General features: G+C 38.1%; 1 protein-coding gene across 1 annotated transcript in view; it reads left to right on the plus strand.

The window, feature by feature from the left end:
* The window catches only part of LOC149070198 (putative monocarboxylate transporter 5), a 157,812-nt gene extending 144,907 nt beyond the window's left edge, over nucleotides 1–12,905 (plus strand). The window contains exons 2-4 of the mRNA XM_089249771.1: nucleotides 8,005–8,148; nucleotides 10,207–11,583; nucleotides 12,619–12,905. Of these exons, the coding sequence (XP_089105897.1) occupies nucleotides 8,005–8,148; nucleotides 10,207–11,583; nucleotides 12,619–12,788 (1,691 nt within the window). The 3' untranslated portion in view covers nucleotides 12,789–12,905. The remainder of the gene's footprint in view (nucleotides 1–8,004; nucleotides 8,149–10,206; nucleotides 11,584–12,618) is intronic.
* The last annotated feature ends 2,136 nt before the right edge of the window (nucleotides 12,906–15,041 follow it).

A 15,041-nucleotide genomic window follows, 5' to 3' on the forward strand; every position in this document is an offset into this window, starting at 1 on the left:
CCGGAAAGTGAGGGGACATGGTTTCGATTCCCTGCAAGTGCCCCGATGAATTTTCTCTCTGTCCTAAATACAACGTCGCATCAGCCAGCTGTTAAAATATGCCTTAGATAGCGGCGAGTGACATCATCCTCGACCAATAGATTTCAGTTCAAACCAATCGCATTATCATTGCATCGATTAAAAAAAATGCTTTTATATAAATTAAAAATACATAAAAATATTTCATATAAGAATGTCCCACAATATATTTGTCATGTATTCATACTCCACAATGTCGTATATCAAAAGCATAATATATTCAATAGCTATTCAATCCCCTATCTCTTTCGAATAAATTTCGTTCATCGCCTTACTTATAAAAATTTCTATCCGATCGATATTTTTTTCCGCTCGAGTGACGGAAACGAATTGAATTCGTCTCAAATGACAATGAACAGGAAAAGAGTTTGAGAAAAGGAAATTGAAATTTATAACATTCCAAATATTTTTTGAAAAATACCAAATTATATATATGCTCTTGGGAAATGTTTCGAAGGAGCTTGTGTGTCATTTACTTCACGGCGATCGACGAAATATTTCAAATAATTGTACTGTAGTTAAAGAATTCCTGTGACATTTGAAATATTGATTGCCATTCAGGAATTATTATTTTTTATATGACTGTGTGGCTATAATACCCAATGCTTCCCTATATCAGTGCCGTCTAGAGAAACGTGGGGCCCCGGGAAAAGCCACCTTTCTAAGGCCGGTATTACACTATAAAAGTTTTATAAAAGTGCTTGTATAAAACTTGAAAAATACAACGAATAAGCTGATGGGTTACATTCAAGCCAATCCAACCGATCAGATTATTGGTTGTATTTTTCAAGTTTTATCAAAGCACTTTTACAAACCTTTTACAGTGTAATACCACCCTAAGGCCGGGATTAAACCATAAAAGTTCGATAGAATATCTTTTTACAAAACTTGAAGAAAAAACAAACCAATAAACCTGTTGGTTACATTCGCTCGAATGTAAAAAAATCTCGAATTTAATTACAAAAATCATAATCAGGTCTCATCATCATAAGGCTAATACTGAAACTACACACCATTAAGCCCACACTTGGCCATTGGAGTTTGAGCTGCAGGACTAATCGAAGGGAGGAAGTTCTGCTTGCCCGATTGAGCGTAGGACACACAGTCGACTCACACATTGTTATCTTTTATTAAGAGAGAGTCAACCAGAGTGCCCACATTGTCGAAGTCCATTGACCATTGCTCATGCTTTTAATTTGTTCACATCATCGTCATCATTTTACGACCGCTTTTGGTCGTAGTCATCTTTCGATTCGCGACATTTTAAATTACCATTGCGATGATGCATCTCACATTTTTAAATTCATCAAAGCTATTGGTTTTTTTTAATAGCAAAATATAGTTTTATGCAATCTACGTCACTATTTTACGTTTAAATTTTGTTTTGTCATGCATGGTTTTACTTTTTTTTTTGACGTGACAAGAATACATTTTAATTGGTCAATTGTTTTGGTGCAGTTTGACCTTATTGCGCCAATAAATCGAAAATCCAATCCAATTCATCATAAGGCCCCCGAGCCATTTCCGGGTGGGGCCCAGAATTGAATTTTGGCTGATTCCCAGCCCTACCGGCGGCCCATAGGGCTGGGAATCAGCCGAAATTCAGTTCTGGTCTGGTCTGTATGGGGCCCATGCGTTGAGACGGCACTGTTCTATAGACTGGAAGCATCGAAGAAACATGTCTGAAACTCATTATTTAGGAACCAAAGTAAATATTTTTAAAAAATCATTGTTGCCCTACAGTTTTTCCGTCCATTCTGGGCACTTTCTCAGCTCTGGCGAATTTTTAAAGTAGTCTATCGTTCAGATCCGGCCCTGTTTGCTATGTATGTGAAATTTGGCGGCGAGTGGCCCAAAATTGTAGACTGGTATAGAGAATATACACATACAGACAGAAAATCAATTTTAAATGTATAGATTTCGTAATAAATAGAATGATTACTTTTACGAAGCACAATTGTCTGGATACCAAGCGAAGATAATTTCGGAAGGAAAAGTCGCATTCCTCTGAGGGGGATCGAACACTAACCTGCACCCGGGCGAGTGCTCTACCATTGAGCTATTGAGGGCAGACATTTTCTGACCTAAGAACAATATATTCTTCAAACTGAACAGGACTGCGCAGTAGAGATCGCAGTTGTACGTCGCATCTAGGAACCAATGTCGTTACGAGCTGTCCAGCTTAATGGCAGAACACTCACCCGGACAGTTACAGGTTGATAGATCGATTCCCCCCACAGAGGAATGCGACTTTCATTATCTTCGCTTGTATCCAGTCAATTGCACTAGCACTTCGTATAATTAGCGGAGAGATTCATCGTTTCATTGGAATTATTTGCAATTAACGTAACATTTTATAGAGTTTTAATTTCTTGCAAATATAGTTAAATTTGTGAACAGCCCGTTGGGTTTTAATAGAGATTTCGAATTGTTTCAGTTTCTCAGATTCATTTGTGAAAATTGAAAATTAATTTCTTCAATTTCCGTAATTGAGTTTATACTCCATCTGTCGTAATTGATTGAAATCATTCGGAGGATCCGAAAAATGTGTTCAGCGACACCCGTTATGGGAATAAAAATCGTTTTTTGAAGTTTATATATCAGTAATTCGATCGAGCATATTCGATTGTATATGGAATCGCAATACATTCATTCGCCACGCAGTATTCGATTTAAATAATCTGTAATGAAAGAAAGAATTTCAAGAATCAACGAAAGAAAGAATTTCAAGAATCAATGAAAGAAAGAATTTCAAGAATCAATGAAAGAAAGAATTTCAAGAATCAATGAAAGAGAAGGAACTTCAGAACTACCGTAATTTCACATAACTATGGTCCAAACACCCTTGCTCACTAAAACATCGATGATCGAAACGCTAACAACATCTAGTGGACTATTTAAATACTAAAACAAAGATCCCCCCTGAGTGGTCGAATTTCGAAAACCCCTTCTCAGTTAGTATTCCCTTCACGTCATGAAACTAAACTTCTGACCATGGTTCGATTCCAATTGTACATATTTTGTTGTTGTAAGAACAAGTGGTTGCGTTAAAATAAATAAATATACAATTTGCCTCTGTCTTCCGCAAATCTGTGTTTTTTTTTTTGTTTTTTTTTTCAAATATGGTTCGTGAGCGATTTATAGCACGAAATATTCCATAGACTATAGTTGGGACTTCATAACACAACTATGGTCGAAACATTAACTTTTAAAAAATACATATTTGAGCTATATAAGGAATAAAAAAAGTTTATATTAATGCTTGATCTTTAAACAGGCAATATCAGCAAAAAAAAAAACTTGAATAGCTTGTATACAGAAGTTATGATGATAAATCTAGGAAACGGTGTTATGTTGGACCATAGTTGTGTGAAATTACGGTAATGAAAGAAAACATCAAAGAGTTATTGGAAGAAACTATTTCATAATTGATGAATAAAATCGTAACTAATTTTTAAAAAAATCCAGAATTACTAAAAGAAATTACTTCAGAAAAAAAAAATAAATAAAGAGAAATGATAAGAACCGGTTTTTAAAATGATGAAATAAATCGTATCTCCCTAAAAGGTATTGGGGCAACGATAAGATATTTGAATATCGCAACGCAACATCAGAATCGATATACTCTGGGGTTAAAAATGCTTATAGTTAAATAATCAATTCTTAAGAAAATATTTTCGTCAAAATTTCTGAGAGAACAACGACACGATTAATTAGATGGCGCGCGATGTGCAAGATATAATTAGCAACGCCGAATATTTCACGGTAATTGAAATATATTGAAGCTCCGACCATTATCACGGCTGCGAGGATTCGTGAAAATGGTTTTAGGCAATGAATGCATTTAGGAGCTTTGAATATGAATATGGGTGGGGGGGGGGGGATTTCTCCTCTATTCATAACTCGATTCTGACTCAAGATCAAAATCAATTAAAGTTATTTCAACACAACATATTCGTATCCAGAAGGGAATTTAATTGTGTGTTATTTGAAAATGCACCACTGTGATGCCAACTGATGTCACAACCGTCTTTCACGTAGATTTGAATTAGAAAATATATAAAATACAGAATTTGTATACAGGGTTTCATGTAAGTACTTGCACGTCCATTATCTCATCAACAGTCCATCGTAGAGGTATGATTCCACTTTACAAAATGCTCAAATGGGCGTTCAAAAATTACCCTGCACATGTTTTGAGAGTGAAAATACAATGTGTATGAAAATAAGCAAATCTACATCTTTATACGGTCCCTTGTGGTCCAACTTCCAATTAGAAATTAATTGCCCTGTATCTCCTGGACACAACGATTGTACGTATATTGTCACAACGATTAACGAATGTATATTGTACCCAACGAAAGGTGGAAGGGGGGGGGGCCCTAATCTCCTTCCTTGTCTTTCAGAATTTTCTCCAGTACGACCGCGTCCTCCGACGGACGGTTGATGAGATAGAGGACGCATAAGAGCACTTACAGGATATCCTGTATATATTTGTTACTGCCAAGCACGCTTGAAATAATCCAGTTCTTGTAGTGGCCTGCCACTTTGCGAATTGGTCAATTTCGTTGCAAATTGACCAAGTCAATGTCAGAGTTTCGGGCTTTGGCTCAGCCAGTTCGCGACGGGACTGGAGAACCCCGACCAACGTCCGAAAAGGCATAATTCAGGGTCACCGCCATTTGGCGTATTTTTTCCGTGATAGTTATGCCCGCGTTAGTTATGACACCCATCATATCGCACTCAGTCACGATTCGGTAATCATTTTTTTTCAAATTTGACAGAAAAATTTATTATATATATATATATACGGGGTGATTATAAAAAAACTATCCCGACATATGGGCCCCTAACTATCATACCATTCACAGAAACTGAATGAAATTTTGGCATAAGGTATTTTGATGTATGCGCTCAAGAATGATATGGAGAACAACAGTGTCACTCTAACAGTTACGGTTACAGTGAGAAAATTTCGAAAATATCAAATGGCAACACCAAGTTTTTTGTATTGGAATGCGATCTCCATACTGAAAAACACTAAATAGCGTTGGAATGGCACCTGTAGCACGAAAATGCCCGGAGCTAGGCAAGGAAAAAGGACTTTGCCATGCACCAGAGCATTAATGTTCGTTTCATTCGTCACACCGTTTCTTCTTCTGAGATTCCAGCCTGATTAGTCCTCCACAAGGTCATGTGGAAAACACAATAAAATGCTTTATTTTATGCTGCTTCTCTGTCCTTATTGGTTGTCCTCACTTTTAGCCTATCTACCGCCGGTGATTTTCATGCTACAGTTGCCGTTCGAACGCTATTTAGGGTTTTTCACAATGGAGATCACATTCCAATACAAAAAACTTGGTGTTGCCATTCGATATTTTCGAAATTTTCTCACTGTAACCGTAACTGTTAGAGTGACACTGTTGTTTTCCATATCATTCTTAAACGCATACCTCAAAATACCTTATGCCAAAATTTCATTCAGTTTCTGTGAATGGTATGATAGTTAGGGGCCCATATGTCGGGATAGTTTTTTTATAATCACCCTGTATATGTCAACACACACATTATTATATATAGTTTTTCTCTCAAATTTATCTTTTTTTTCTTTCGTCCATGAAGCTAATCCAATACAGCTACAATTCATAGCCATCTATCACACGTTAGCAATGAAAAAAATGGATTTGGGGTCTACCGGACAGTCTCACATCAACACATCGAACATTAGCCAGGGATCTCCAGCCATTTCGTGAATTGGCCGGCCAAAGCCCGAATCATTTCTGCAAATCCGAATTCGGACAAAACTCTCGGCCAATTCGCACAACGGACGCACTTCGGACTTTGGCAGTAACACATATATGTTACTGACGAAGTTAGAAATCAGCCAGTTTACACGACTAATATTAAAGAATTCTGGGAAATTTTGCACATTGGTCGAGTGACTGGGGAAACCTATATGAATCCCATAACACATCGATATTCCGATTTCTTTGGTTTTTAGGGGTTTCCATAGCTAATCATAAATGGTCATAATTATCACAACATTAACTTGGTGATGACACCCTATTGTGCGTTTTCTTTGGCGAGAGATCTCCAGCTACTTCGGGGACTGGCTGTCCAAAGCCTAATTTCGGACGCTTACCGAGTCAACTGGCTGATTTCGGGCTTTGGCCGTAATGTATGTATATTCAGTCTCGGTTATATATAATATGACTTCGTCTTTAACGTCAATAATTTCTGAACTAGTCTGATTTTTTTTTCCTTCAGAGAACTAAATTAATTAACCTTGCTATGTACAAATAAACGTCCTTATTATGAATATCCATGAAAATACAATGACCTCGGCTATAACATCACATATTTCATTGTTTTCTCTCTCTTTTCTTTTGGCGTTTTCTGAAAAACTCATTGAATTAAGGTCTTCGCATTGATGTTGTTTGTCTTGATCTTTACTAGAATCACGAATGAAGGTAATTCGCATAATTTGTAAATTTATTATAATGAATATATATGACTATAAAAAATGAATATTCACGTCTCACGTATTTGTCACCTTTTCAATTTTTAATTTTCCTTGAAATGCATTTTAACTCACCGTAAAATTGCTTCAGCATTGTTTCTCCTCGCCGAGGGATATTCATAAGGGGTCATTCAAGTATTACGCAAGTATTACGATTGGGGTGTTCCGATTTGCTACTACTACTACTACTAAACCACACATGCACCTCGTCCATATTCCTCTGCGGAACCTCTAACGAATTGGTACATGCGGAAATGTGCGTGTACGTGTAGTGAAACCTGAAGTGAAGTTTGTTTTTGTGTAATGCTTGTTATGTGTGGTGCTGCCATCTGCCACCAGGTTTCCTAACTATGGGTTCCGATTTACTGACTTTTGATGGCAAGGGGAGGGGGGTTGATGATGCTTACGTCATCAACCACCCTTTATGAAAATATGAAATATTTTTAATGCCATCTTACTCGATCCGTCAAAAACGAGAAAAACCTTTCGATAGATTCTGGGCGCCTGAACTAACATTCTCCCTAATGATAAATTCCTTACAGAGCCTCTTCAGCGATCTCTAAATGGTTCACGGATCCTTCAAGTGCTCTGGAAATGTGTCCGGGCTGCTTAAGTGCTCTGAAACTGTGCAACGCATCACTCAAGTGATCCGTAATTATGTCACGGATCACTTAAGTAATCTGGGAATGTTCCGCGGGTAACTTGAGTGATATAGAACCACACTAGGGGGGGGGGGCGCTTAAATGCTCTAAAATTGTGCCACATGTCACTCAAGGGATCTCTAAATGTGTCCCGGATCGTTTATGTGTTCTGGAACTGTGTCGCGGGTTACTTAAGTGATCTTGAATATGCCACGGGCTTACTTCAGTGATCTTGAATATGCCACGGGCTTACTTCAGTGATCTGAAAATGTGCCACGGGCCACTTAAATGACCCCGATCATTACATCAACATCGTGCCACGGGTCATTTAAGCTATCTGTAAATGTGCCGCTTAGTTCATTTTCACAAAATTGGGTTTGAGGGGCAAGCCACATCAGATAACCTTCAGGGCCACATGTGGTTCGCTGATCAAGGGTTTACCATATATTGGCTTAAAGGGTGGAAAAAAAACTAATTCCAACATTTCTAGCAGGAATTGGCAATACGTTCCGCATTTATAATCCGAATTTCTCGTATTTTTCTAGATATAGCCACAACTTAACGTGCAGCATTTGATTTCACCTGATGATATATGTTAGTCGAAAAAGGTCTTGAAAATCGGTTACAAAATGACACTTCTGTTATAATTACAGAATTTCGTCATCATAATCTATGTCATCATAACTGAGTTTGACTGTATTTGTATTTATGTTTTATGTAAATTACTTTTATGTATTTTAAGTGTGTTTGTTTTTTCTTCCACAGCACCGTTGTCTAGCATCTTATCGCAGGTGTTGGGTCCAAGAAAAGTGGCCTTGTTCGGGGGAGTGTTGGCATGCGTCGGCATGATACTCTCTGCGTATGCGCCAAATTTGAGTAGTTTGTACGTTTATTACGGCTTCATTGGAGGTATGCAAATGTGACATGCATGTTATTAATATTTTTTTTTCTGATCAGAACTGAAAAGCATTTATGAGCAGGGCTGCAACTGGGAAGGGGAGAACAGGTGGGTCTGGTGCCCCATGTGCAGAGCCAGAAGGGTGCTGAATTCATCCTTTCTATCAATTTTACACCGATGATTCGAAACTGTTGTGAAAGTACAAAAATAAAACATCTGTCCCGAGTATATATTAACAAACCTTACTTTGCTACGTGTAAGGAGGATATTTGGGATAACGTGATTTGTCACAATGAGTGACGAAAGTAGTACAGTAGCCCCCGCTTCTAAGAACCACTGGTTACAAAAATCAACCACTTATAAGAAACAAATTGGCAAAACGAAAACCAAACGCTGCTTTAACATAGGAAAATGCCGATTATAAGAGTCAGATTTCCTTCTTATAAGAATCAAAAATAAATTTCAAAACTGCCACCGTTTATCAGTGGCGGGAACATGTAGAATAATCATTCACAACGTTATTTGGAGGATTACTTGTCACTTTTACCTTTGTAATGGAAGCATCCCATATTGACTGTTCCCTTAATCCCCCCCCCCCTCATTCCAAGGGTTACAACTTTGAGCTCCCTTCCATTGAATGGCAGAACTTATCCGCAAGAGGTTTATGGCAAAAAACACAAAAAAAAAACTGGTCTTTTGTCAAAGAAGATACTGATAAGCGAGTCTATCTAGTAGTAAAAACTAGTCCCATCTCTAGGTTCTAAGACCGGGACCTGACTGCGGCGTGGCACGACCACCTAGATAACCTTATCTAGGTGGTCGTGGGCGTGGTTGCAGGTGCTTGAGGTTGGGAGGGAAGGCATCATCTATAGCTTTAAAAATTCTGTCGACGCACAGATACAATCGCAACCACTGACGGCGGTTTTTTCAACCGAGAAAAACCGAAACTAGAGATGGGACCGACCCACACAAGCAGGTGTTAAATTAAAAGGATACAATTCCTATTGCACAAAACATGGAATTCCATGCAGTTGCACCCATCAAAGACTCTCCGCAATTTACAGCTACGTTTATTTCCGAAATTAAGCACAACTCGTGAAACGTACCGATTCATAGAAAGAATGGCAGTTTTCTTTAAAGTCGTACTTCGATGAGTCGGTAATCCTTTTAGTTTCCCTTTGACATTATACCCTCCTTATATTCCTTCTAAACTATTTGATTGAAGTTCCTGGCTTCTTCCTTTTGAACTCCTGAACAAAACCCATATAAGAAAATCTCATTATTAATAAGCAAACTCTAATTTGAACCAAAAATTCACCGCAGGAAAATTAAAATTACCTAAATACTACACGATCAATTTAAATAAACAAGAAAGTTAAACCCGATTATATTTACAACTAATTTGAATAAACTAGGAAAAGCTGAACTCGATTACAAAATGGTTGAACCAAACGTGATTCTTATGAGCGCCGGCTACTGTACGTCACCATTGACAGAGTTCTTGGTGAAGGCGGAATATAACAATCACCCCCCCCCCCCTTTTGCTATTAACTTTGACTGCCGGAATAGTTCGAGAAATGCTTCTTTCTTTGCGGGAGCAGAAAAAAAATTTAATTTTTTTCAATTTTTCTTTTGTGGAAGATAGATGGCACATTCTGTATACGTGTAATTTATTTCTTCAATTTTTTATGATATGCAAACTGTAAAAAACCATATTGGATCCAACATTTTGGATTTTATGTGGGAATGGAAAAATCTCTAAATTGACTTTTGATGGGGGGAGGAGTCCGCAAAGAATTGAGCGTCTCTACAGGATGCCCGTGGCATCAAAAAGGTTGGGAAACACTAGTCCAAAGTGACGTAATGCTCCTTTCGTCACTCGTTACAACCAGTAACGGGACGCTTAACCACTCCCCCTACTCCAATTAATGTAAGGTTTGTTTTTAAAATTCGTTCCCGGGTGAAGAAATGTCTTGCTGCGGCCCTGTTGATGAAATATCGTATCATGATTATTAATTTAAATTTTTATGGAAAACATGTATGTTTACATGAGTATGATTTATTTTTAGGTCTTGCTCTGACTTTCACTTTCACGCCCGGGATCACAATCATAGCCAAGTACTTCCACCGCAGGAGAGGACTTGCGAATGGTCTTTCTATAGCTGGGAACGCTTTCGGCGGCATGATCATACCGCTCGTCGTCGAAAGACTCCTCATAGTTTACGATCTGAGAGGATGCTTCCTTATCATGGGCGGGATACTCCTACACGCGTGCGTCGGAGCAATGTTCTGGCAACCCGTGGAATGGCACCAGAAGAAAACCATCCCGAAGACGGCAACTTTCCACCTGAGCAGATCCTCGCACCAGTACGACCCGGTCCAGGCCTCCGAAAGCCGAGATCGCTACGAGATCTTATCCTGCAGTAAGGTGGACAACAGCGACAGCAGCCCAACTTCCGTCGAGTACTTGGTGGTCCAGTGTCCGAAGCCATCGTCGAGCGAACCCGACCTGAGTTCCAGGACTTCCATGGACGTCGAAGACCTCTTCAAACCGCTTTCGCCCAACGGCAAGAACAATAACTCGTTACTCGGCATCGAATGGAAGCGTGGTTCCGCCAATTCGATGGCTGTGGGAAACGGCAAAATACAAAAGAACAGTTCATCTCCCCATCTGGGTGATCACCTGAAGAATTTGGACAGAGCTTCGAACAGCACGGAATCGCTTCCGGTGATGCACAATAAACTGGCTCCTAGGATCCTCAGGCTCCGACACCCGTCGATGGCGTCTTCCTTCTTGTACTTGAGTTCGTACAGTTTCGGTACGACTCCTGGTGCTGTGTTGACCAAGGAACATTTCACGGACAGTGAGTCCGCAATGATGATGCATAAGAACAGGGGTATGCAATCAACGGACATAACACACCCCGACGCCAAGAAGAAGAGGAATTTCCTCTCGGCGCTGTGTCTGAAGCACGTCAAGTTCGACAGCTCCATTTTCCACAGGAGTAGGTTCTACCTGATGACCGTGTCCCTGTTCTTTCACATCCTGGGTTATCCGGGCACCCTGATGTTTCTTCCTTACCGTGCAACCAGTCTCGGACTGTCTAAAGCACAAGCCGCGTCTCTGCTGTCTGTCTTGGCTCTAGCAGATTTGACTGGGCGCATTTGCTGCGCGTGGCTGTCCGATTTCCAGCTTTGTCCCAGAAAGTACTGGTTCATCGGAGGTATGCTGCTGTCAGGAGCTTTCGCCTATTCCCTGCCCTTCTACACCTCCTACGGAGCCCTGATAGCGGCGACTTCCGGATTCGGTTTTTGCTGTGGTGCTTACATTGGACTGATCGTCGTGCTTTTCGCCGACGCTTACGATCCAGAGAAAGTCGCATTGGCTTATAGTATTTCCACTGTTACCGGTGGGTTCATGGCTCTTGCTGGTCCTCCACTCATGGGTAAGTATAATAAATAAGTGTAAAAAAATAGGTTGACCCAGAACTCTACCGCTAAAATGTGACTGATGATATGCGTCAAGACAAACAATTTTTGCGATGAGACCCGTCTCTCTCTCTCCCAACCCACTTATTCGAGGGACATATCATCAACCCACTTCAGATGTCACCAAAATATGGCAACCTTTTTCATGTCATGAAGATGCGTACTTTCCTGTTAGATGACCCCATTGCCATCATTGAAAGAGACAGGGAAATCTCATGCATAATGTGTGACAGGAGAACATTCCTTTCTATAAGACACAGGCAATTACAGAGCGAAAAAAAATATCGTCACCTTTCTTCCTCTAAGACAGGGTTCCCAGTGACCTGGAAAATCACGGGAAAAGGAAAAACGGTCAGGGAAAATGTACAATATCAGGAAAAAAGTCAGGGAAAAATTCTGTAAAATTAAAAACTGAAACCCGTAAAATATTTAAAGGATTAGGATATTATTCAAAGATTTTGAATTGTAAGTTCTTTCTTAATGGATTTTCGTCAAGAAAAGTCAGAAATTTCTTGCGTTTTAAGCAGTGAAAGTCAGGATATGTTTTTAAGTTTTGTCTGACAAAAAAAAACAGGAAATTTTTGAGTTTTAGTCGGGGAAAAAGTTGAGTAAACTTTTTATTTTGGTCAAGGGAAAGTCAGAGACATTTTCCAGTTTTTCATCAGGGAAAAGTCAGGGAAATTGTCGAGTCTTGGTAAGTCCCGACTAAGGAAAGTCGGGGAAATTTTTTGTATAGTTTTGATCATTAAAAGTGATGGAAATGATCAAGCAGAGATTTTTCTGAGAATTCTGTAATTGTATGTGCTTGAGGTTGTGTTTTTTTTATAACACCAGTGACTTACATACATCTTAACATACAATAAAAAAAAGTCATTTGCGACTTTAGGTCCATTGGAAAAGTTATTATCCCTCTCAGTTTAGCGTTGGAGTTCTGAAAAAACAGTAGCATCTAATAATGCTGGAATTTTAATCAATTTTTTTCCCTCCCTTAGGGTACGTCCTGGAAACAACCCAGAGTTACCTCATCTGCCAATGCATACTAGGATCAGCTCAAGTAGCTGGTGCTTCTGTCTGGATCTTCGAACCTTGGGCCCTGAGGTACGAGGAAAAAATGGAGCTTGCCCGGGAGAAAAAAACTCCCGAAAAGGAACAACTAGTTTAATAAGAAGACAGAGAGAGAAATGACAGGAAAAAAAAGAGCTTTTAGTATTCTAAACAAAATTATTTAATGGAAAAGAAAAGGACAAATATTATTTTATGTTGCCAATCATTACGGAGAGAAAACAGAGAGGAAGAGGAATTTTTTTCCTCCAAGATAATGAGCTATTATGTATTTACTATAGTGAGATGATAATGACATTGCGTTCAAACTTGCGGTTTAATTCAAAAGTACGTGTTATAGAAATATGTTCGTGGAAATTTACGTCTCAAAATATACACACATTAAAAAGCCACATTTTCTCCATGTTTGTACACTGTCTGGCCAAAAAAGTAGTCGTAACATATTCTACTGGGCAGGCCTCGAAATATGCCGTGAACTAGGATTGCCTCTACTGTTCTGGACTAGATTCAGCAATAAAGTATGCTGGGTATTTTAGTACAGTGTTCTTCAAGTTTTTTACAGCTACAGACCGGTAAAAGTGGCCGAACAATTACGTATTACGTATTTACGTATTTTCTAATTTATATTTACTCCTGATTATTTTTTTTTTGCTGGTCCACAAATTACTTCTTCAATTTATTTATTTTTACTCCCTATTATTTTTAATAAATAATTTACGGACCGGCAAAAAAATAATCAGGAGTAAATATAAATGAGGAAATGAGAGAAGTAATTTGTGGACCGGCAGAAAATAAATTAATTGAAGAAAATATTCGTAGAGACCAGCAAAAAATAATTGGGAGCAAAAAAATAAATGCCAGCAATGGTTTGTGGACGCAAAAATTAACAGCAGAAATAATAAGCGGACCAACGGAAAAACAAGTAGAAGAAATAATTTGTGGAACAGAAAGGAATTAGATGGGAGAAATAATTCGCGCACACCAGTAAAAAAGTGGAAAAGAAAACAATTAACGGACCCGCAGAAAACAAGTAGAAGAAAAAAAATAAGCGAAATAATTTGCAGACTGGCAAAAGAATAAAAAATGGGACAAATAATTCGTAGACCTCTGATGGCTAAAACAGGAATAAAAACCTTTATAGAGAGGGTGTAATATGTGTGTATTCATTGAATTTAAAATTATTAATATACATTGCGGCTTCATGAATTGGCGAAATGTTTCGCGGAATGGTGGGAAAATCCCACGGACCGGCTCCTGTCCGCAAACCGAAAAACACTGTTTTAACGTACTTAATTACGGGTCATTCATAGACTTAAGATATAAATAGACCGCGCACGCTATTCATAAAACTTGTCGAACGTGAAGAAAAGATGAGCAGTATTGTCGGGGAAAGAACAGGTTCTGCGCTATTACATTTGGCGCGTTTTCGCAGAAGCTAGGATGTTGCTGTAACGAAATTTGACTCAATTCGATCAAGTTGATGAAAACTTTCCTTCATTTTTTCAATGAATTTCACTCATTTTTATGTGAAATATTTATGGAGTATCAGATTTGAAAAAATTAATTCTATAAAATAAACAAATATTGGAAAACGGAATTTTTTTATTTTCCATTAAGGGATAATTCTTAATAATTTCTTAACACATGGGTTTTTAAATTTTAATTGAATATATAATATTTGAAGGAAGTGAATATAAACAGTATAAATTTCATGAAATAAATTTTTTTGGCACAGTTTTTAATAGCTTTCTAAATATCTATACACACACAGGAAACAAAATATTGTATACAACAAATATATAATGTTTATGTTACTGTAAATTTGATAAATCCGTAGTGCGCGTTATCTTCAGAAATTATGCATAATAGTTGGTAAATATATGCATAATTACCAATATTTTTAGTAAGTTTGATGAATTTCGTAGCATTTATCACTTTTTACGAATGAATCGAATAATTCTCAAAATGAAGTTAGTAAGTTTGATGAATATGGAAAAAATCCATGCTGAAATATCACTTTATTTCAACAACTTCGTTCTGCCCGTATGAGATGCGTGCACTACACATATTTCGCCATAAAAATTAAATTAATAATAAATGCGAAGATAGAGAGAGATTTTTTTTCATCGGCTTAGTTCATGTTGGCTTTTGCTGTATTTATCAGCATATGCAAACATAACCGTTACGAAGAGGGGTAAAAATACTATTATTTTTACAGGTTGTTATGCATTTTTATGCAAAACTGCAATTGTCTAGAGGGGGGGGGGAAGTTTTCCTCACATTCTATTTAAATAGAATATTTTTCATAAATTTATCCTTCTGAAAAGCATATTTTCTTCCAAGTTGAGCAAAA

Source organism: Pholcus phalangioides, unplaced genomic scaffold (genome assembly GCF_987345545.1).
Source record: "Pholcus phalangioides strain wild (caught in Gottingen) unplaced genomic scaffold, Ppha-v1.0 ptg000022l_1, whole genome shotgun sequence".
NCBI lineage: Eukaryota > Metazoa > Arthropoda > Arachnida > Araneae > Pholcidae > Pholcus > Pholcus phalangioides.